The sequence below is a fragment of the Dermacentor silvarum genome, chromosome 5 (assembly GCF_013339745.2).
Source record: "Dermacentor silvarum isolate Dsil-2018 chromosome 5, BIME_Dsil_1.4, whole genome shotgun sequence".
NCBI classification, from domain to species: Eukaryota; Metazoa; Arthropoda; class Arachnida; order Ixodida; family Ixodidae; genus Dermacentor; species Dermacentor silvarum.
In genome coordinates, this window is record NC_051158.1 from 45,232,430 (window position 1) to 45,257,660 (window position 25,231).

The 25,231-nt window shown below is 44.7% G+C and overlaps 1 protein-coding gene across 1 annotated transcript in view; it reads right to left on the reverse strand.

Moving 5' to 3' along the window:
- Nucleotides 1-20,225, reverse strand: part of LOC125945683 (uncharacterized) — a 39,104-nt gene extending 18,879 nt beyond the window's left edge. The window contains exons 1-3 of the mRNA XM_049667917.1: nt 19,965-20,225; nt 10,895-11,016; nt 234-429 (exon numbers count right to left, since the gene is read on the reverse strand). Coding sequence (XP_049523874.1) covers nt 234-429; nt 10,895-11,016; nt 19,965-20,060 — 414 coding nt within the window. The 5' untranslated portion in view covers nt 20,061-20,225. The remainder of the gene's footprint in view (nt 1-233; nt 430-10,894; nt 11,017-19,964) is intronic.
- Nucleotides 20,226-25,231: the final 5,006 nt, after the last annotated feature.

Below are 25,231 nucleotides of genomic sequence, written 5' to 3' on the forward strand. Positions count from 1 at the left end.
TTAGCGGTTACTGCTAATACCCTACGAACTTCCTGCTCTCATATTGCTATTTGGATTAGGTCCAGTTGGTCTCTAAGAAGCTCTTTTTCGACACGTCCTCTTGTTTTTCTCTTCAAGTTTTCTGAAAATAACCCTTCGCGAAGGAAGAAAGGCAAGGACAGGCCATATAGACACCTTAGTTTGTTTTACAATAGACTCATGGTCATCTTGAAGCAGTGCTTTGCAATACATACGGAGGTTTCGCCGTTGCTCGCATTGAGTATCATTGTGCACACCATGAAGTTTCCGGCTTTAATGTCGAAATTCTTGTCAAAATTTAATTGCTTCCAGTCACTATTCTCATATATTGATCCATAGGGTGCACTGTTGGCTGATTTGCCAATTTCTAAGGCCACATTTTTCTTCACGTCGTGTAACCCTAGTGCGAACCTGTGAAAAGACACACATAACAAGAAATGTACCTGAGAAGCTCTTCACAATCAGATGACTGACGCAACGAGTGGGTGCCATCTGCAGACAAGACTCATTTGTTACAGATCACTTTACGCAATGGAAACGGAGTAGTACTACTGGTGATTTATATCTATAAAAGACGGAGGAATTGAGAACCATCATGCATTAGACATTAGAATCTCAAGGAACACGGAAACTCTGAAGGTTCAATATAAAGACCACACTTTGTACTTTCGACAGCCCAAAAAGGTTATTGCTTTCACTAGAGCCCGCACATATAACTGTTGAATGATACGGTGTCTTCCACTAAGCACTCAAAGTTCACAACAAAAACTCGTTTTTTTACGGTCCCAGAAAAAGGTTGGAAATTATCTTCATGGCCACGCCAACTTCTGCTTTCGCTGGTATTTCTTTTAAATACAAAGCTGCTGAGATTGCCAAAATACAATAGTGGAGGCATAACAGACCCTACGGAGTAAGGATTTGGATAACCGCCCTTTATACCGAGTGTTCAAAACTAAGCTTTACCGAAATTTTTCAAAAATCGTCTGTTGCAGATAGCTTAATTCTTATGATTGAGCTGGGTTATTCGAAGAGGTGGACATTAGTAGCACGAGAAATTGAAAGAAATATTCAACTAATTAACAAAAAATGTCGTAGTTTCGCCCAAAAGGTGAGTCATCAATTGCGATAGCAAATTAGTAGAGGGCTATACGGAGTAGGGATAGCAGTTTTATCGGCTGCATAAACTTGGACACATTCGCTTACTAACTGAATTAACAAGCGTGGTGTCAGCGCGCACAAGCAAACATGGATAGATCACACTCGAAGACCGCAGACAAGCACTGTCAAAACGCTGGTGTGTGTAAGCGCGGCAACCGCAGCGAGCGAAGTTTGGTGCTGTCTATCGCTTCAACGGAACTGAGCGGCGAAAGCACAGCGCATACAAAGGTCAGAGCCGTGTGGAGATCGCTTTCAAGATACGGCGCGCGCGACAGCCCGCATCGACGCGAAGTACAAGTGCGCAGGTGTTGGCAAAGTAGAAGCTGCGCCGCCCCTCCCACCCGCGCTGCCTTCCCGCTTTCCTCCTTTCGCGTTGGAGATTGATTCGCCAGTTCCCCTTGCGCCCGGGTGCAAGATACGCATTTGGTTCCGCAGCACAGCGTCGCCCCCCTCCCTCCCTCCAATACCCCCACGGCATTTCGCGCAACGGAATAAGTTACGTTTGCTCTCCGCCGTGCGTTCGCTCTCCGTGAAAGCGCACGTCCGCCGCGCGCTTTCACTCGCACATACGACTCATGACTCATGAAATTTATTCTTTACAACACATAATGCAACTTACGAATTGTAGCCAGTGAGTTTGCCAGACGCATCCACTTGAAATGAATTTCAAGGACTACACCAGTTTCGAGATATTATTTCCCAAATTGTGGGACGAAATACATGGGCGCTCCAGTTACTTTTGTGCTTCAATAGAAAAAACAGCACTTTGGTGAAAAGTAAGTGGAAGAACAGTTAATTTTAACGGCGAGTTTGATGGCGCATATCTCCAAACTGGTGTCATTGAGGAAATTCATTCCGAGTGGATACGCCTGCCAAGCTCACCGTCTACAATTCGTAAATTGCAATATGTGTCGCAAAGTAATTAACTAAGAAGTTAGGTATTGAATTTTTAAAATTAGTTGAATACGCGTTTCGATTTCTCGTGCTATAATGTCCGCCTGATTCAACAACCCAGCTCAATAATAATAATTATGCTACCTGCCACAGGCGATTTCTTAAATTTCCGTAAAACTTAAAGTTGAACACCCTGTAGGATATTCAGTTTATGTCAAGATAGAAGAAAAAACGTCTGCATACCCAACACAAATTTTGGAATCGATGTGTAGTGAAGCTTTCATGAAGTGGTTGATGAAATGCTGTGAACTTGCCCATTTCAGTTCTGTGTCTTAGCGAATATGGCGTAAGGGAAACTGGTTCGCGTGCATGTTCTCTCATGCACCCATGCTCCCAATTTTTTTACAATTATACTGGCTTGTACTTTTTCACTTGTTATTTATTTTAAACGTACCAGCCACTTTTTTACCGATACCCGACTGTGGGCATGGGCCACAGTATGGAAATCACAGTCGTCAAGCCGCGGCGATCATCTCGAAGTGGAAGTTCACGTCGAGACGATATGGACCCGCCCGCGCCATACTCCCATCCTGACCAAATTCTTTTTTTTCCCTTAACGAAGGCCTGCAGTTGTCTTGGCCCGGTCTCATCGCTTAACTAAGCGAGGCAGGATGCTTACATTTCGTTAAAGTGTGAAGCATGTTGTGCGTAACAAACAATAAATTCTTAATCTACAGACTTTGCAGAAAGTTACTTATTCAAGTGTTCTACACTTGAATAAGTAACTTTTTTAAGTAGGAAAGCTTTTCGAGTTACGCTGACGAGAACCAATTATGGCAGACAACATGTAACTTATCAAGTCTCGGCCTTGCTGAATCGTCTGGGATCTAAGATAAGAAAGAAATCTTTCAAGATGTTGTTAATTGAAAATGAAATAGAATATAACTGATTATTTTCACTTCCTATTATATATCTAATGCGTGCTGTAATTACTACATGTTAATTTTTGTTGCTTGCTACCTGTGATATTTTATATATGTTCTTCATGCTGTTTAAAGATCTAACACCGTACAATCTTACTTGTATTGATTCCGCCCTGGTTATCATGTTGACAATTTGTGATGTATCTTTATGTTTATATTGAGTGTATGTTACGTAGTACCAATGTCTCACATGTCACGAAGTAGCGATTAATTTCAATTCTAGTGTTTATTTATCACGTAATCTGTTAGTTGACAATGCTGTCTTCTTTGTTACAATATCTTAAAACGACGTTGTTGTATTTACTTTTGTGCTACATGAAAACTCTCGCTGTTGTCAAACTTTTTCAACGGAGCAGGAGCCTCTGTCAGGCCTCGATGCCTGTTGCTCCTGTCCCCGTTTCTGTAAAGCTACAGAAATAAAGACATTGTCTATTTATATATAAAAGAATGTCACGCTGCCATTATGCGCGATGTTCCCAGGGTCATAAAAGAACGGCAAACGACGCCATTCTCAGTTTCAGTGAAAAAAAGGGGAATATAAAATGTACACTTTGGCGAAATGTTGGTATTTCTGACTTGAATAATAGCATTGGAAATAATCAAACGCTCGCTTTTTTGGCGGTGTCAGTGCGTCATATGCATGGAGACGGTAACCTTGTGCACGGAGACGGTAACCCAAACACTAAAACCCCGAAAAGGGTATTACATACCAACGTATAACCAATGTTACTCTTGATGATTTTCGGGACGTTGCTAAACAAGTTGATTTGACGCACATTACTTGCCTTAATAATGCTAATGAAGCCTATAACAAGTTTATTGATATCTTTAAACAGCTATACCACTCCTACTTTCCCTCTAAAACATGTAAACAATCTCAAAAAGCTCGCAAACCGTGGATCACCCCTGAGTTGTGGAACGAAATTAAGTATAAAAATAAGCTATACAGAAGGTTTATAATGGCACGTGCTGCAGAAGATCTGCATTTATTTAAAGAGTTTCGAAATAGGTTAACAAAGAAACGGCGATCAGCTCGAACAGAATATTATTACACATATCTAGACGTGAAGAAGGGCAGCCTAGATGTGATTTGGACCCGTCTAAACTCATTGCTACATGGTAATCAGTCAAACAACCGTGTGTGCAGTTTAAATATTGATGGTAAAGAGCTAACGGGAACTGAACTCGCAAACGCTTTCAATTATTTTTTTTACAAAAATAAAAACTAATGGGTCGCTGTCGGAAATAAACGAGTACATGAACTTTCATAATGATAATACAATATTTCTAGATCCCGTGACAACGGATGAAATACTAACTGTTATCTCAGCCTAAAAAATAGCAGATGCCGAGATATTGACGACATTCAGATAAAGCCTGTAAAATATGTTGCAGATATTATAGCGCCAACTATCACACATATTTTAACCTTTGTTTAGCTACATCGGTATTTCCAGAACAAATGCAGATTGCAAAAGTAACTGTTTTATTTAAAAAGGGGGACAGAAATGACTTCGGCAATTATAGACCTGTGTCCGTACTGTCTGTCTTCTCCAAAGCACTAGAGAAAATTTTGCACTCCAGATTTACTAAATTTATAGATAAATACATTTTGTTCACACCATCTCAATTCGGATTCCGAAAAAACAAATCTACTGAACTGGCGCTTTTAGAACAAAACGAGTATATTTTGTCACAATTTGGAAACGGAGCTTTTGTGATTGGAATGTTCGTTGACTTCACAAAAGCGTTTGATCTTGTAAACCATGAATTACTTCTACAGAAACTATGGTACTACGGAATCCGAGGACAGGCTACAAAACTAATAAAATCTTACTTGTCTAAAAGGAAACAAACGGCTGACATACATAATGCGTTCTCAGACATAAAACCTGTTTATTCTGGTGTCCCACAAGGCAGTATATTAGGGCCACTACTTTTCAACATTTACCTTAATGACATTGTAAACATTAACCCAAATGCCACATTCGTAATATATGCAGATGACACAAGCACTTTTTTCTCCGTAAATGACATTCATGAACTGATACAATCGTGCAACACGACAATGATCTCGCTAGAAAAATGGTCCCAATGTAATCATATGTGTGTAAATGAGATAAAAACAAAAGCGGCAATCTTCAGGCCCAAAAATAAACCGGTTTCCCCGCACAATAGTATCATATTTAACTCCAAACAGATAGAAATAGTTGATCATGTTAAATTTCTCGGTGTAGTATTTTCTTCAACTATGTCATGGACAGCACATGTGGGCCAAGTTGTCAAGCAATTAGCTAGAATAACTGGCGCAATTGGCTGCATCAGATACATTCTTCCTAAGCCAATTAAACTTATTCTTTACAACTCATTATTTTATTCTCACATTAACTATTTCCAGCTGGTATGGGGCACTGCAACACCGTCCTGTCTACAGAAAACTTATATTTTGCAAAAAAAAAAGTTCCTTCGCAATGTCTTCAAGCAAATTGTGGAACAACCACCAAACGCTTTTTTCTTGAAACTGGTATAGTCAAAATCTTTGATTTGTATCAGTATCGGCTCAGCGTTCGTTTTAAAATAGAAATAAGAAATAATATAGGTCACATTAGGCATCTGGCAAACTTACAAGAAAACAGAGTTACACTTTCAGACACCCCGAAAACTGGTTGGTGCCAACATCACGCATCAATACGGGGAAAGAGCGCCTGCAACACACCCTTCCTTCCCTTCTCAACGCGTACGCATCTGCTAACATCAACTTGTTTACCTGTACCCAACGATATGTACGTTCCATATGCAATTCATATGTAAAAGAATGCACCATTGAGTAACCTTTAAATACAGTTAAGCCTAACATAGGATGTTTTCTTTGTTCTATTTATATTGTGTCTATTATTCTTTAATTGTCATTCGTGCTGTTATTTCATGCATGTTATTTGACGATTGTCTTAAATATGTGTAATCACGCTTCTGACGAAGTAATTTTGTTTGTGCACATATAAGTGCAGATAAGATTTTGTTTGGTCTTATGTTTTTGCTATATTGTTACATTTTTAATTTTTTTTAACATGAAGCCGTCATGTCTGTGATGAGATTGCCTGTCGCTGCTTCTTTGTATTTCGGGGTTGTCAAGTCAAGCTGTTTAGGACAGATGTTTCTGCAGCTCCTCTGTCTGTATTTCTTGAGGCAGAAATAAATTATTATTATTATTATTATTATTATTATTATTATTATTATTATTATTATTATTATTATTATTATTATTATTATTATTATTATTATTATATGAGGAATATACTTGGTGTCTTCCTTGTCCTCAATGAAGTATACATGCCAGTTTTTCTATATTTGACAAAGGGGCAGGTGTTTTTTAATGTGCACGACAAATTTTACGTATGTTGGTCCACTACCGCCTTTGAAATAAATTACCTGTTCATGTGCTCCGGAGCTTTTTCAAAAGGTTTTACGAACAGCGCGAAATTCTTACAGCTGCCGTGGCTTAATTACGAATGCCAGCTAGACCAAGTAAGCGCAGCAAAATTGGGAGGAAAGCTTGCGCAAATTTGTGGGCCGAGTTAAACGCATGTGCACCAATAACTAGTTCTGTTATTTCTTCTATTAGGTGCTCGGAAGCGTCACGCTGCTGTTTTCAGATATGTTTCCCTACATCCTGTCATTCTTTACCGTCGTAGTACCACTCGCGACGGCCCAGAGCTGCTGCTTGTTCTCCCCACGCATCTTCGTGCTACCTATCCCGCACATACGATCGCGTGCTGCGCCGGTTTTTCTGGTCTCGTCTGTACCGGTCTCTTCGACGCTACGTTGCTACATGTGACTTTTGTCAGCGACGTAAACGGCCCTCGGGGTTGCCTGCAGGCTTTCTACATCCTATTTGACCCCAGGAGCCATTCTACCGCATCGGTCTTGACCTCCTCGGTCCATTTCCTACGTCTGCTTCAGAAACAAGTGGATCGCAGTTAAGACCGACTACGCTCCGCGTTTTGCCACCACGCGAGCTTTGCCGACTAGTTGGGCCACTGACGTCGCTGATTTCCTCCTTCATGACATCATCCTTCGTCATGGTGCCCCTCGGTAACTGCTCACAGACAGGGGCCGCTACTTCTTGTCGAAAGTTGTCGATGACCTCCTTCGTTCCTGTTCTGTGGAGCACAAGCTCACCACTGCGTACTACCCGCCGACCAACGGGCTCACCGAAAGGCTGAACCACACCTTTACCGATATGCTGTCGATGTACCTGCCTGCCGATTATCGGGACTGGCACAGCCCTTTGCCATGGGTCACTTTCGCGTACAACTCCTCCCGCCACGACACCACCGGTTTTTCGCCATTTTACCTCCTGTATGGTGTACCACCCTGCATTGCCTTTTGACACACTACTACCTGCTGTTGTAGAACATACCACGGAGTATGCCCGCGATGCTGCCGCGCGAGCCCATCTGGCACGTCAGATCGCTCATGAGCGACTATCCGCCTCGCAATTATGCCAAAAGGACCGTCGTTATGACCGCAGCCACCGGCACCTCTGCTTTTCTTCTCTGGACTCCTTTTCGTCGCGTCGGTCTCTCCGAAACGCTTTTATCGCGTTACATCGGACCTTACAAGGCTTTACGGCAACTTAGTGACGTGAACTATGAGATCACCCCACTGAACAGTTCTTCAACATATACCCTGCCATCTCGTGGCACCGTGCACGTATCGCGACTGAAGCTGTACTTTTCCGTCGCCTCCTCGTGTAATTAGTCTGCGCCGAGACGGCGCTCAGCCCGCCGGGGCGGTTAGATGTTACGGGCCGCCTCCTTGCATTAAGGAAGAAGACGACGATCGCAGGGGGACGCTGCGCGTGTTCAGCCATCTTGGCCATCTCTGTCAACAGCCCCTGTTTATAAATCCTGTCCCGCTTTTATCTATTTGACACCCCGTCACAATATGTAGACATAGAGCAAAGTGCGTGGACAAAAACTGCCTCAGCAGTAAGTTACGTGGTCAAGCGACAAGGAGCTTCACAAGTGCTGTCCTTCACGAATGACGGCCATTTTATGCCGCTGCCATGGAGAATTAACGCAATCAAGATCGAATTTAGTCAGTGTTGCTCTGGGGGGAGGAAAAGGGGATGTGATGTGGAAGGTAGGTAGGCAGGTACAACTTCATTCGACAATAGGTGTCGTTCAAGGGGGGAGGTAGTCTGTCAGGTCGTGCCTGACAGCCACCTCCCCGGCTCTGTCCACGGCCCGGAGCTGATCCTCCAGGCTGGTCCCGGCGAGGATATTATTGCATGCCCGGGATGAGGGAGTGGCCATGAGAGAGTGGGGGGGAGGGTCCTTCCGGCAGTCACAGATAATGTGGTTGAGAGTGGCGATCTCTCCACATAGCTTACAGTGGGGGTCGATTAGCTCCGGGTATATGTAGGAGAGGATCTGGGGGCAAGGAAACGAATGCGTCTGTAGGCGACGCCAGGTGATTTCTTGACGCTTGGTCAATTTAGGGTGAGGTGGTGGTCTCGATCGTCTCGAGATTCTATAGTAGGTGGTGATGTCAGTGTAGGATGTCAAAGGTTCCCTATTCGAGTCTTCCGGGACGGAGGCCTGTCCCGCCGCTCGGTGGACGAATCCTCGAGCATGTCGGTGGGCAGCCTCGTTCCCCGGGTTCCCTGAATGGGCCGGGACCCATACAAGTTCGAAGGGGCAAGTGAAAACCTCTGCGTCGTCATTGTCTTCCCCGCTTCCATACTGAGGGGGAAGTGGAAGAAATGGGTACTATGGCCAATGGATATATACAACTGGATACGTACAACAGGGTATGTGCCACTTGGAGTGCGAACATTCTTGGCCATTCCTTCAGGGTGGTTATGCGCCAAGAGGTGGTCCCCAAACAGACGAGCAAAGGAAGCAGCAAGAAGGGAAGAATTCGCAAACAGAAAATTGAAGAGGTCAGCTGCAAAGAAGTTAAAATGTCGTCATCAAGCGCAGCCGAGTGTGGAGAAAGAAGTGAAAGAAGTGAAGTGAAAAGAATAGAACCAGACCGTGCACTGAATACAGTGTGCTATGGATTAAGCGAGTTGTGTTCAGCTTCAGAGAAGGGAAGAAGATATCGGCAACAGCAAATTGAAGGAAACTGGCGTGAGCCCTTCTCAAGTATTCTTTAGTAATTTAATAGTCATTATTTAACTATACCTTATAGAGACTACTAAGTTACCGGGAAGGAGGTAATTCTATTATCTTTTCATTGCGAACATTTGGCAACTCCCCTTTATGCTATTTGCCCACTTATAAAGGTGTCAAAAGAAGAACAATATCAACAACAGTAAGTCGACTGCACAGTAGTGAGGAATATTGCAATATCGTGCGTTGCTGCATTGCTTCAATGATTAATGTCGACATTCGTCATGAGGTGAGTCCTGCCGAAATGTTTTGTTACTATAAGTTGAGCGGTAAATAAAACATACGACTAGAAATGCCTTACTAACATTCTAAAGGGTATAGTTTTTTTTTTTAAACGGCGTTGTAGTGTACTTCTTTGCTGAAGTAATACGAGTTCTATAGATTTATTTTCCAGAAGACCGAGTTCACACGCTAGTGAGCATAATGACACAGACATAGAAGGCACATGAGACAGCACACTGCGCACTGCGTTAACAGTCTCGTGTGCCTGCTGTGCCCGCGTCCTTGATCCCGTGGTGCAAACAATCCCATGCGACTACCCTGCTTGAGCTGATATTTCCCAACGATATTAAGCTGTTCTTTCCACTTTCTCTCACCTTAGCTCCGCTGTCTGAAAGAACTCCCGCTACGCTTCCACGGTGCGACAGCGGCGCCAAGCATGGACAAAGTAGCTAGAAAGCTATAAGTCTACGTTCTACACATGAGCGACTCAATGAGATAGTAGGTGCTTATCTCACTCAATGAGCTAGACACTCAATCAGCCCACCCTGGTGTTTGTATGCATCGCCTCTAGAGCTTGATGGCGCTACAAACAACTAGAAAGCCTTTTGAGAGGGCCCTTATTATGCACTCGTGTCAGCATCGACGAATCAAGTAATCGTCTCTGAATAATCAATCGCCAGGATCGGTCTATTGACTTGAACGAGACGGTGTGTACGAGCTCCGGTGAACTATAGATAAGCCGAGAAAGCATTGCATTGAAATGTGCACAATTCAAGTCTTCCACATTTTTTTTTTCGTAGCTTACGATGTTGTGCTCCTTCCACACTTCGACGACTCTTGCGTCTTGTTTCCCGAAATTGAAATTCCGTTCGCGATAATCTTTAAAGATGTCGAAAGGTGGTACGGCGCGATTTGGCGAGAAATGCATACAGCTTACAAGTTGTGATTGCAACTGTGCCGACCTGTTGTGGCTGTGCACGACGCCATAAACAAGAGGGCTACCCGTCTCAAGCAAATTTATTCAGAGAGATTCCTGATGCAGGTCAAATCTGCAACAGCAATTAAGGAAAGTCATTGTAATCGAAAAACATGGTGTTGCCAATCAGTCTCTGCTGCCCAAGTTTCCTTCTGCTTTGCTTCTTTCGCGTAAAGGGGCGCATGTGTCCCTCAAAAACTTTGTTCGCAGGGCAAAGTTTTATTAAAGCATAGGTACTGCCCTTTTCCACCGACCTCCCTTTCCTTTGCCATGAATGCTGGATTTTGGCAAATTTACGCGTATATTGTTCACAGGTTGGCACGTATGAATATGATACCCGCCTCCGCATTTTGAGCGCCCCGGTGCTCTCCTTTACTCTCGTAAAAATTAACAAGCTTCGTAGCAATAGACAAATGGGAGACTAGTTATCAATAATGACATCACATTTATCTATCTGTACGTACCCGAAGTCGTCTGCGAGTACCCGAACCAGCACGGTGTATTTCAGTGTACTGGAAGCGGCTTTCATCAAGTCGCTGATTGTAGTTTGAATATCCCAGGCTTTCTGTCCTTCGTTGTGTGGTACCTGAGGAATATAAGCCAAAGTAAGATACAGACACCATTCATTCATTTGTTTACGTTTGTTCAATCAACGTCGGAAAAAATTGCATGCACTTGGTGGAGGAATAGGCGAAGTTCAGTCATGACATGATACATGCTACTTCTGCAGAGCTGGCTAGAATGACAAAAAGCTGCAACAAGGCTATCAAAAAAATTTCAGAGCCCGCCCACTACTGTGAAGGTGGAAGCCAGCGAAGCTGTGACTATGGTGCGTCTGCCGTAGTAAATATTGCTATAGTGAATTTATATATTATCATTATTCACTATATTGAGCGTCTCAGGCATGTTCGTGAAAGAGCAAAAACATCGGCGTCTTGTTTTCAGCCTGGCGCGATGGCCAAGTAGGCGTTGGCGCGACGCCGACGAGATCTCTCCCGCTCCTGTTCTAGGTGGCTCACACCCACATATCCAACGCAGGTATGAGCCACACGTGATGTCTATCTTACCTTCATTGTTTCTTTCTCCTTTTATTTATTTCTTTATGTTCCTTCCTTCCTTTGTTTCTTTCTTGCCCCTGGCTCAAACCCGCATATGTAATGCGGGTATGCGCCGCACGTGATTTTATTGCCGTTAATCGTGACGTAACTGACGAGCATGTGACGTTATTGATGTCATCACTTATCAGTCGTGTTAGTCATACATTCGTACCCTTTCATGCCAATTTTGGTATATACCAAGTGAACGAGCCACCACAAACGATTGTTGCCTACTCCTGGTGTACACGGACGCGATCTCCTGGAACCTAGCTCCTAAATGCTTTGCTGTAAAAGACTGCATCGATGATCTCAAGCTGTAGAATGTTTTGCCTGGGCTTTAACTTCACAGTACCAGCAGTACAAGCAGTAGCTTAGAATTGAGATAGCCCTGTAACATAACGATGTAACGCCTTGGCAGTGGAAATAAATTAGGAACATAAGTCTCTAATTAATTGGGTTCGAAGCAAAGTCCCCATGGTTGGGGTATCGGTACGGTATGAGCCCCGCATTCGTCGCAAGGAAACTTTATTTTGACAACTTTACTGCTCTAGTTCACAACACGGATATTAACGGGCCACAATAAATGTATCATTACAACTTGACAAATACCTTGTTTACTGATCGAAAGAATAAATATACTCATGGATCGATGAACAATATTTACCGAACTTAGTCTTCTCGCAGGCCGCTAAAAAAGGCGAGAAATGGTCTATAATCCCGATTTATTCTTTATGAAATGGCTTCAAAGTTTCAGAATGAAGGCAGCATCCGAAAATTGAACGTGACTAAAATTTTTAGCTGGACACAACAAAGGAAAGGCCACACTCACGGGAAAAAGCGTGCGGCACCCTGCTGACGGCAAAACGAGCCCGGCGAGATCTGGCTTTCGCAGAATTCTCATGCGGCGAAAATCACCGGTCTGGGAGCTCTCTCTTGCGGCGTGCGGGCACCGTCGACCAAGGTGAGCAATCGGAAGATTCCTTCACACGCACTAGTTGAGCGAGAGCCCGCCGCCTTGTCGTGTCTGCTTCAGGTATGATCACCGACGTTTGCCGCAGGGAATGGCATTCACAAACCCAGTAATGATTCGAGTGAAGAGCGAGACTGTCACGTGACTGGCGCAGCAGGGCAGACGCCGATTGTTGGTACAGAGCCAGCACTGGCGCATTTTGCCGCGACCGGTTTCACGCCAGCGTTTCTTTTTTTTTTTCCTTTAGTGCGGCCGTACCTTTATGATAGAAATCGTGAGCTACTGTTGTAACGGAGATTAACCTATGAAAGCACTCTTAAATGACTGGAAGGTGCTACTCTTGTGATTTACGAGTGTCGTCAAGCAGAGAGCGCAGAAGAGTATGAGCAACTACACTCGCGCCTGACATTTTCCTTGGCCTCACGCAAAGCCAGCCAGTATGCCTGCACCGTATGTTTTTATTCATGCCGACGTTGCCGGGCGAAGATCCGGGCAAGTGGGAGCCCGTGAACTTCAGCAGGAGATGTTCCTAATGTGTACATCTCGCGTGCCAGAGACCGACCATTTCACCAGTGTCCCCAAATACTTCGAAATGCCACTTGGGGGATGAAGTTGCCCGCTTTCGAAGCGACCAAATGAGAACAGTATGGGGTGCGCCGCCAGGACCTGTATCAAAGCAAAAACACACCCTTCACCATAGACGGGCTGGGAATGTTCTAATATTACACGTTTACTGCGACAGCAGGTAAGTGCTGGATAACTGGGTTTACCCTGTCCATCCGTCCAATCTGTGACGCTTACGACAATCACTGTGGTCACTGACGACACACAGCCATTATTTTCCTTCGTCATTGTCAGGCCACCTCGTAATCCCCAGCGACGGCGTGAAGATAACTTCACCTCAACCACCTCCACTTGGATTAGAACTCATGCCAATGAAGCAAATGTGGATTTGGGAGTAGGGCGTGCTCACTACACAGATATCGCACAACAACAAATCTTTACAATTAGTGCAACGTTACGCGTCACTCACAGAACCCGAGATGAGGGGCACCTGTGCATGTATTTAGGAAATCAGAACGAGCAATACTGGGGCTGACGAGGATGGGAATTTGTGGGGCATTGCGTTGAAATTGTTTTTCACCAAATGGTGGTGTTTTTATGTGCTATTCTTCGTTGTCACACTCGTGAAAACAACGTCAGCGGGCAAAAAGAGATACGCACAATAGAAGATGCGCCGAGAATAAGGTAGTTGGCTGAAAGCAAAATCCAAAGCACCGACAACGTCAATGCCAACATAGACGCTGCCGCGACAACGCCACGTAGTTTAGGCGCTGGCTCACAGTTTTCAAGGGCGCCAAGTGGTCTAAGTAGTGCTATTGCAGATATACAGGGTAAATGAAATCCATGAAATTTCTGACGTGGGATACTATGTTGTGCTTGTTGGTGAATATTTTAAGGAAGATGTGCTGCAAGGTTAAAATTAACGGAAGAAAAATAACCTCGCCCACTTCCACGAAGTGAAATCTGCTGGAACACTGGAGCTGTGGTCGTCCTGTGTTTCTCTGTGGATTGCGCACATTCTTTAGTTGCACGAGGTTGTGATCAAACCGCAGTCTATAACACACGTTGCAGCTGTGGCCGAACTCACGGTCGAGGAATTCGCTCTTGAACCGTCCATCGGCACCGTCGGGGGGGGGGGGGGGGGGGGGTGGATCTCTCTGCGTCGGCGTCTCTGCTCGGCCTCCTACTGTCGAAGTTCAGGGTCAGCTTGCCTCTGCTGGCGCTTGGCTTGGATTGCCTCCTCCTGAAACTCGGAGTTAACTAGCCTCCACTGGCGTTGGCTTGCGCTTCTCGCTCTCGATCCTCGAGGTTAGCGGCTTCTCTCTGCTAATGCTTAGCTTGGGCTTCCCGCTTCGAAGCTCGGGATTTGCGTGACGTTGGCGCTGCCGCTCTATGGCGATCTCCCGCTGTCGCTGAGCAAAGTCCATCGTGCGAAAGGGCGCGCGCCGACAAAACACCTGCTCTCTCCTCCCCCGGCGCGCGCTCTGATTGGTCCGCTCCTCAGCCCGCGCGGCCTCTGATTGGTCGCTGCGGGACTGCCGGGTCTCCCATCAAAGCGGGCCTAGCGGATGCTCTAGTGGTGGGTGCGTGACACCACCGGACAGACATACGGCGAAAGGTTGACTTAGAGCAGCTCAAATGTTAATAGGAGGAGACAGAAAGAGCGTCAAAAACGCCACTGCTTCTCTTCCCTGGTGACGTGATTTCTGTTAGCAATTTTGGTGTCAGAGTGTTTGAAGGTCCAAGGCGCGACTTTTGAAACGAGTCATCTAACCTTAATAGCATGAAGCGTTTAACACATCAAGTGCCTGTTCACCTGCTGTTTAAGTAATAATTTAGGACAAATTATGCGGGATGCAGCTGCTGTTAAGATAGATTACCAGCGAAGCAATTGATCACACGAAATAGAACGTAACAGCGGGCTACCTTCGTCTTTTTGCAGCGATCTCCGTCCCGTTGCTTACATCGTCATGTCGGACTTGCTGCTTGCGGGCGGATTCTCGCGAACCATCTTCATTGGTGGTGTTTGCCGCCTGGCGCAGCCGCTGGCAGTCTCGTTGCCACTCGCGCCGCTGCTTTTCGTAGGTGCGTTGCCCTCCCTTCGGGAGTCGCGACTGTACGCGGCTTCCCCATCATATGGTCTGCAGGCCGCCGGTGACGATTGCATTCTTATCTCTATTCCTGCCATAGATCTTCGTAGGTGCGTTGCTCCTCGAGATACCGGGGTATACCCGGCATCGGCATTACGAAAACAGAAGAGAAGTCAAATTCAAAATGAAGAACGGTTTTATACACATTCGCGTGGAAGACTACCGCCACCTCGGGGAGCCGGAGGAAACTAGGCACACGCGACGGGACCCCCATCCCAGGAAAGCGGAAGGAAACTAAGCAAGCAAGCCCCACAAGCGCTCGGAACGACGACAAAAAGAGGGCGTTGCAAGCGTACGCATGGCTGACGCGGGCTGCACACTGGCATATAATTGAGAAACCCTCATTATCTACCTCAGAGTCTACTGATCTTCAAATGGGTGCTTATTTATAACTAATCTCAGGAAAATGCTTATGCAAGTGATGAGACGTAAAAGCTTCTGCATAGAATGAATCAGTGTCTGAGTTTTTCCACGCGCATATCTGTTGACGGACACGAAAAATGCATGGGACCCTAGCCAGAGACAGCTTCGCTGTAAAATCAACTGAAGAATGTTACAGAGGCACTTAAGTCCCTTTATGTACATTGAAAGCGAAAGCATTCTGACTCTTCCACGCGATACTATCCCCTATTGATACTTTTTCAATAGGGGAAAGTAAGTTTTAGGATGAGCCGCCCAAATTGTGGGGGTGGGCCAAGTAAATATTGGGGCCAGGTCGGTTTTGAGCATTGGTCAACTCAGTTTAAGAATTGGGCGATGTCAATTTTGGGCGTGGGCCAAATAAATTTTGGAAATGGACCAGTTCCGTTATGAACATGAATAGACTCAATTTTCGAATTGGGCATTGTGAATTTCGGGGGTGGACGCCGAAATTTTGAGGGTGGGCAAAGCCAATTTCGCCAGTTGGTCACGTCGGTTTTGAACGTGGGTAAACTGAATTTTCGAGTTGGGCAAAGCCAATTATACTTGGGTGTGGGCTGCAGCGTCCCTTCGACGCCAGGGCTGTTCACCGTGGAATTTCACAGTACGAGCCACAGCAGGGCCTGCGCCGGGAACGTGACGTCATCACTTGCTCACGTATGTGTTTGTACCATTGGATGTCAACGCCAGACGCTCGCCGGAATTTCCTCTTCATGGGGCAAGTAATGCTTTCGCATTAAAATCGTTGAATGGGAATTTAAATTTGAAGGTCATCTCAAATGTCCACGCGTCTGTGGCGTCGCAGAGGTGTGTGCTCAGATGTTGCCCTACTGAACGTTAGAAACAAAGAAATGTCATTGTCGTGTACAAAACTAACAGATATAAACATGATGCACGGAGGTTATTCGAATCACATATACGCAACCATAAAACATGCAGAACCGCCACGAAATACGAACTACATAACATTTTGCCCACAGAACTATGAAATAAAGGTTCTATCAAACTATGCAGCTGATTTTAAACATAGCCTACTTAGACAGGGGGGACTCTAAAGTGTCCATGAATGTAGTTCCAATTCCACAACATATGTCACAAGGAAGTCGCGTAAATCACAAAGAAGAAAAAATCGCAACTTATCTAATTCCCACTATTTTTCTGTACGACTGCACAATTGTCGTTGTGTTTCAAATTTATATAAATATTGCTGTCTTTATTTTTATATTAAAACGCAAGTTCTTTTATGACTTCTTCATCGCCCCCCCCTCCCCCCTCCAACTAACCACCCTTTAACCGGTGTGTGCACCAGTACGCCGAAGTGGTTGTGTTTTTTTTATCTAGCTGCTTAGGTATAGCATCTGGCCAGAAAATGCGTGCACCTGGTCGTGAGTGAGTGCGACGCGCATCCAGCACCTCACCATCGAGATTTTCTAGCGCGTTAAGGGCAGCTGTTAGCACCACCGAATCGAGGGGATTAAGCCGGGAGCTTTGCTCATCGGGAACGATTTGGATCATGCGACACTACAGGCGAGCGGTAACGATGGCCTTTTTTCCGGTCCTGCAACGTGTTCGTAGGTCATGCGAAGAGATGCTTTGAATTGGAGCTGCTTTGTTCATGCCATTGCCTATCGAATGTGGTGTCAGTGAGGTTATTTTTCGCGTTTTTTTTTTAAATTTTTGGAGCACCCTTCCGGTTCCACTGGAAAACTATACATTACACTTTGCAGCATCCTCAAAAGTTTGGTCTTCTCACTAATGCATCTAAAGGCAAACTACAACGAAATTTTCTTATGACGAAACTGGTCAATTTGGATGCATAATAGGTCTGACACACGAGCATTCCAAATGTCTTTGGAAAAGGCGACCTACATCGAAAAGTTCTTGCGAGGTGGAGCTACGAAGCAGTATGACCCTTTTGTCGAGGGTTCCTGACGTAAAAAGAGGAAGGCGGGCTCCTTCCTGTAGGCCCCTATAGTTGTAACCTCGTGCGCAGACCTTGGACAACTGGAAACTTTATAAAACGCAGTGGTGCGATTGAAATAATTTTATTACTTCCACAAACGATTTAATACTCAGCAATGATGCTAATAGTCTCTTAGCAGCCGCTCGATACAAAACTTTCTTGATAAGGTTTGTCTGTTCCCGCTTGAATAAAGAGCGTGATGTCTTTCAGCTTCATTTAATGAAAACATACAAGAGAGACGGCGCCGCGCTGAGTGTCAGCGATGAAACTAATTTTCTCATGGGTCATTAGGCGCTAGAAAAATGTATTTACTCCAATGGACTTTATTTCACTCGTGTGTCATGAGAACAATGTTTCCAAACGCCGAGAGAATCGGCTGCCGGATATGTGAATGGCAAATGTCCTTGCCCGACTTAATTGTAGTTGGATGCGCTTTTTCGCCGTGTCACCCAGGCAAACATCTTGAAAACTTCTCAGCCCTCCTAAACCATCGCCCAGCAGCAAGACCGCTTAATTAAACCAAACGTTGTTTCGCTGGTAAAGGGTTTCTTGGCGCGTTTTCCGGTTTACTGTGTGCCTCCGAAACAAGACCGTGCAACATAAGGGGTCCGGTGTTGGCCATCGCAACTTCAGCTTCCAACGAGCACCGAAGGCTTTGTAGAAAACCAGACTACACCATGTGCCATCTTCTTTCCAATCGCTTCCTGAAAAAGTACCTGCTAGTTCTCCCGAATATTTTTCCTGAATATCACAAGTTTTAGCTCGTTTTACAGTATTACTAATGTTGCGCCACATTTTACAAAAAAAAAAAAACAGCTTCAGTACGCAAAAAAGTTTAAAGTGTCGAAGGGACGGTGTGTGTGAAAACTTTTTTTAAAGAGGTCCGGAGGCTCCACTTAAGCCGAGGCGGGCCACTCCCACGTTGGCACTATCAGGCCTAGCCCTTCAGCGACATCATGGGCCCTCTGGACAGCCCTTAGTTGGTCTTGAAGCAATGGGCTTTGTATTCTTTTTTCCCATCGAGTCCATTCTTCCAGGGGGCTGGCAAGAGTTGCAGGGCACCCCGCGGGCATATATTTGATTTCAATGATGCCATTACAATCACCACATTCCTTCCTAATCTCCCTCTCTGGATTGGTTCTGATCCTATCCCTAACTTCAGTATTTAATTCCACTTCAGCCTCTATTGGGCTCCTTGATTTATTAGGTTCTACACCCATTGTCTGTAATATCTTTCTGCCAGCTCGTGTTTTTTTTTTTTTTTCAATATTTCGTGTTGCGCTAGCTGTTGGGCCTCAGCGATTTCTTCTATTGTGTTGTGGACTCCTAGACTCATGAGCTTGTCAGTTACAGAGGTACTCGGTATCCCTAGGGCTATTTTAACAAGTTTCCTGATCATGACATTGAGTTTGTTAAGGTCTGCCTGCCTGTTTCCATTCAAGGAACGGTGGCAGTGACAAAAAAAAACATACAAAAAAAGGAGTTGTGATAGCATATTTTCGCTCTTGTGTGGCAGCGCTGTAAGGAGTGCTTGATTCAAGTAAGTTTATGCCAAAGTTCCTCATGCAAGTGAAATCAAAAACAGCGAAGTCGCTGAAAAAACCATTGATATGACAATAACAGGTGGCTTGTCATTCTAAATGGTAATTATCCTTATTAAAGTGTAAATGTACCCCTTGAGAATATGTTACCCGATATTTCTGAGGGCAAACATTAATGAAATACTTGCTATTCCCTCCCCCATTTTATGTCCGTGGTATTTCTACGAATTTTACGCTCCGCGGCGTGGCAGGTATTAAACAATGCGGGACAAGCTGCATAGAAGGGCAGTGAAGATTGCAGCGCTCTTTGGGACCAATATCTTGAAAATGACTGTGGTCCCAGAATTTGTTCAAAATGAACACGACTCGATCAACTCGCATGCCTTTGCTCATAATGTTATTCATTGAATGACAATTCGACCTATAAAAACCGCACTTCATAATGCCTCATGCTGAATAAGAAGCAAGATTGACACATCACGCTAAAATAAAGCCAATTGAGAAAGGAAATCGCAGCATTAGACATAATTTTTTAATGAAAATGATGTTCTGTCTCATACTTCAAAAATTAAAAAAAAACATGTGGTAGGTTTCACTCATTCATGTAAAAGAACCGGTACATTTGATGCAGATGCAAGGTGGAGCTGCTGCGAGCTATTGGAAATATGGGTATGAGAAGCTTTGTCCGAGCAGATGTCGCCGCACTTGTTTCCATAAATAGACTACTATATTGGGCTATATAAAGGCTGGCTGACTCAACGTCTTCATAGCTCTGGATCAAACACATCGAAAATTGCGGGACGCCATTCGGCGGCAGAACAATACTTACGTCTAGATAGGCATGAACCCCTTTCTCCTTTCTTACTTCGGATATGAGTGCCAGTATTTTGGTGTCCGTGATTATCGGTTGAGTGTAAAAAGCCATTATCGTCCGCCTGAACTAAGCTCCGCTTACCAAGTTTGTCAACTAAAGCACTCCGCTTTCCGCGGACGAAAAACTTGAGTTGCCGCGGGACCTTGCACGAAACCCGGCCGAGCGAGTAGTGAAAAATCGGACGAAGAGCGTTCTTGCACACTACACAAAATTTGGCCGTCGCTGTTGAAAAGCGAATGTGGTCAGCCGCTCGAGGAACGTGAATAAATAGACGCGTGGAAGATTCGAGAACTAGTTATTGCTTCCGGCAGGCGACGTCACTTCCCGCCTACTCCAAGCGACGCTGGCCTCTTCTAGAACAGTGCAGCATGTCGCAAGAGGTACCAGAGTATGGGGGTGCTCAATGGACAAAGCGGGCTACGTGTGATAAAAACGGCCAATTAGCTCATGTCTTCGGTGCCATGAACTACTGACAATCGTAATTTAGTACAGCAAGAACGCAAAACTAATCGGGCTGACGTCACGTTTCACGAGAACGGCTTCGAGACTTTTGCTGCTTGTTTGTCGACGCTAACAGTAGCTCCCGCAGTGGTGCGTGCATTTAGTTTTTGCTCCCTACAGGACGAGAGTGATGCCCGGGCTGCCTAGACCATTCTCGTCACTGCATGAATGCGATTTATGTTTCGAGCGCTGTTACGAGACAGAATGGAAGCTTCCAGAAGCGGCTTGCGCTATTATACGTTTCTTTTTTTTTGTTTTAGGAAAAAGGAGCTTTCAGATTAAAATCTATAAATATTTCTAGCACCAGCAATGTGACCAAGAAACGAAGAGTGATAACGTTTTCACTTTTTTGCAAGCTTCAGCAATAAAATGTTTTAAGGACACGACCAACAAAGTGTCTAAAATGTACAGAGATATCGTACACCCGAAAACGCAGCACATCTTACCATGTGTACTTCCATGAAATGCACCTTCTCTTTTTCAAAAAAAAACATAACATTGCGCTTTATGATTCATCCTTTATTGCAACAATGCTTTCAGTTTTGAGCGAGTTGGATCGTCTTGGCTGTTTTTGTAAAATTGCACTAAAGACGAAGACGACAGGAACACATATGACAGGACGGGCACTGCCTCGGACAGTCAGTGTGCGGACGGACAGTCAGCGCCCGTTCTGTCGTATATGCTTCTTTCGTTTTCGTCCTTACCGCGATTTTGTAAAAACTGTCATCGTTTATTTTGCAGAGAAATGAATGTTACCAGATGTAAATTTATTTGGGTAGTCCTAAGAAGGGTGGCCCCTGAATACACAGAAAACGTGCTTTGCACGAGCTGTTCATCGTGCGCCTGTCACGTGACATAATGCGATACATTAAATGTGGCGGCCTATGATTGCACTCACAGGGGTCAAGAAAGTGTTTGGGGTTTTTGAATAATCTATATGGAATCTGGGATAACTGGTGCGTTTCTAAAGCCAAACATCTATAAAGACTTAGTTACACCCTTAGTATATCGTTTTTTCAGAAATGTACCTTTTTATACAAATCAAAGAAGCTGAATTTTGAAATTGCATGGGAAAACTTTGAGATAACCTATGTATTGTTTAACTATGTAGTTATAAAGCGTTCACATCTTCTGTACAGCGCCGGAGGTGACCGCCCCTCATTTAAGAAATGATTTCTAAACTTGATTTAAATTATTCTTTATTTATTTACTCCATCTAGACTGGAAGGCATCACAAAAGCGAGTCGGTTGAGCAAGATAAATTACTCAATCAGTAAAAAGTAACTTTTTAAATATACATTTATCGCAGATGGTAAATGTGAAAAGAACGTCAGTACGCACAAGATAGGCAGCTCTACAGATATACAATGTTACCTGACACTGCAAAGAATAAAAAGCAACGTAGGCAGTAATTAACAAATTCCGGTTACGCAACGTATGGCAGCAAATTTTTCATGAAACTTGCGAATATTAGGGTTCTTTAGGATTTCTCTATGAAGGTGATTCCATTCAAGGTTTGTGCGAGACAAGAAAGGGCCTAAAAAGTTCTTTAAAGTAGTGATCAATACGAAGTGATACATGCTGCGATAGAGGTATCAGTTAAGAAGGGAAAACTCATGCTTAGTTTTTGTTGAGGTTATAGTAGCGATTCGAGCATAAGTTCAACTTATAAAACCATTGGAGTAACTTTGACACGGTCTATTTAGGTATTATGGTTAATGGAATCTCATACGGCGGATGCATACTCTATTTGGTTTATCGTTGAGTGCTCTATAATAGCCACTTCATGGTGCATTATAACCGTGGCGGAGCAGATAACCCAAAGCTCGATTCGGATTGTTAGTATTATTGATATAGCTTGACAATATGAGATTAGTGGTAATATGAAGGCGTAAAAAACAATATGAATATACCGGATCGAACGTTGTGGTGTTAAGTACATCGAAGAAGAGTTGTTTTCAATAGGAGTTGCTTGGAAAATGTTGCTCTTAGGTCTGGTGTGCCACAAGAATCCCTGTTGGGGCCGTCTCACCTTTTTTGTATAATACTATTTGAGGTGGTATTGAAACCCACATACGATTGTTCGTGGTTTATTGCGTATTGTAGGCAAGGGTATCTGACGATAGAGATGACTTTCCATTGGCGGCCGACTTGAAGGTCATAGAAAATGGTGTGTCACTAATGGGATGTCCCGAAACAAGCCAGCTTTACTACAAAGATAAAAAAAATTAATATAAGCATTCGTTAAGTTGCCGCGGAATAAAAAAAGTGCCCATCAGTTAAACATTAAGTGTTATGCTGTGGAAGGATAGCTGTTGGTCAGAACATTTTAATACACAGAAGTCCAGAGCATGCTCTTGCTTTCTTGTAAAGAGGTTTAAAACACGTAGGCACTGACGTAAGAGAAGCAGCACAAGGAAGATATGTTTTATCAATTTTTGAGTATGCTTGCCCTGTGTGGGATTCAATTTATGGTGTGCATAATAATGCATTACAGAAAATTCAATCCGTCGCGGCATGGTTCGTCCTTGGGAGATACGACTGCTTTCTAAGTGTAACAGCAATAAAAAAAGAGCCTTGATCAGTTCTCTTTGTTTGAATGACGAAGCAGCTGTTTATTTATTGATTATACGGAATTCTGCTCAACAGAGTCCCCGCATTGTATTTTCTCGCGTTAAGAGCATCCACGTAAAGTTAGGCTGTACATTTGCAGGACTAATCTTTCTAAATATTCTTTTTTTTTCCAAGAGCCATCGTCGCTTGTAATTCACTACGTGCGGATGTGGTGAACCACAGTAATGTTGATGTGTTTTACCACCCTCCGCAATAATGCCTTATTGTCCCTGTGGGTCGTGCATGAATAAAGAATAATGAATAAAGTTCACGTATTCGGTGAACAGTGTATAATTTCACATTGGTTAGCGCTCATTTCCGCGCGCCATTTGTTACACCATTTGGGTACGGCGTCAAGGTCAGAGAGGACTCCACTGATATCTTCGGGTTCCTTGTTTTATTTCTCTATAGGATAACCCAATCATCAGTGAACACATGAACTCTGAAGATTGTTTACGTAATCCCACATGGTGTCGCGCTTAAAAAATACAAGCTTGAATAGCCCCTGTCGTAGGTAAGCGAATCCACATGGAAAAATTCGTAATAATTCAAAATGCTTCGGAATATAAACCTGCAATTAGCCCTTACCACGCTTCACCTTCCCTCCTGTTATAGCACTATTCCTTTGTTTTTCAAACAAATATATGTTGACAGATACTTTAAATATATTGTTTATATTTAGCTTATATCACGCATTATTAAATGAACACTACTTTTGCCAAGACCTCGCTTGTTATCTTCGTGAGATTTTTTTGATGGAGGTGCTGGGTAAATGATACGATCGCCTGAGATGCAGCGTACTCCGGCCTCGACGCCAGTGAGTAGTGCGACAGAGCTCGTCCCTGTGCACTTACACACCAGCCGTGGTGTTCAGGGGCTCCAGCCACAGCATGGTCTGCTACCTGAACCTACCAGGACGATGCACCAACCTTCTACTCCTACGATTGCCGCGCTGACGCAGATACTTTTGCATCAGCCGAAGACATCCTAATGTGTTCCGCAGATGTAGTCTTGAAGAAGTCTAAGACTGGCTTGAGCACTTCGATAAGGTCGCCGAATTCAACGGTTGGCCTCAAGAGCGCAAGCTGCGTAATGTGTACTTCGCTCTCGAGGATTCTGCAAGGACGTGGTTCGAGAACCACGAGACTGCATTGACGTCGTGGGACGAATTTCGTCGACAGTTAATCACCGCACACACCAGCGCAGACAGAGAGGAGAGAGCGGAGTTGGCGATCCAGGCGAGAATTCAAGCTCACATTGAGAGCGTCACCATGTACACTGGAGACATGGCTTGGCTTTTCAGGCGCGTAAACGCCTTAACGCCTGCAGACAAAAATGACCGACAGCGAGGTGTAAAGCAGGAAATCTTTGCCGGCATTATCCGCAACCCACCGGCTACGCTTGCCGAATTCTTGCTGAAGCGACTGCAATGGGAGGGCACTACAACAGCGCGCCAGCCAGTACAATCGAAACGTGACCTCACTTTCGAGTAACATCCTTAACATGACACTGGGAAGCGACGTCAGTGATCTGAGATAATTGATAAGAACTGCCATAAGAGAAGAGCGTCAGAAAATCCAGGCGGTCGATCCCTTCGTCGCACGAGTTTCGGTGGCACAGATGGCGCGAGACGAGATCAGGCAAGACATCCAAGTTGCTGAACGCTTCGGGGCACCACAGCAGCAGGAGTAAGTGATGATGACTAATGCGTAAGCTGTATGACGTCCATCACTGCATAACACCTCAAACGTCGTGAGCACCGCGGAAGACACGGAAGTAGGGTTCAGGCGCCAGAATCCAGCGTTCATCAACGAGTCCAGGCCTAGAAAGAGTGATTTCTGGCGTGCTCTTGACCACAGCGCCCTCTGTTTTCATTGCGGCGAAGCCGGCCATATCTACAGGACGTGTCCCTAACGCAGCGTGGGTCTCTGTAGTTTCTCCCCGAATGCGCCTCGTGCACGACCCGGTGAGTGCCCGCTGGAGATCGAGAGCTTCCTCACCAGTCGTCACGATTTCTTCGAACAGCAATGGCACGAGCCTTGCTCGTCATCACCTGCTTCGTCACCGTCACGGTACCGGTCGCCAAGTCCTGTCTTCCCTCGAGACAC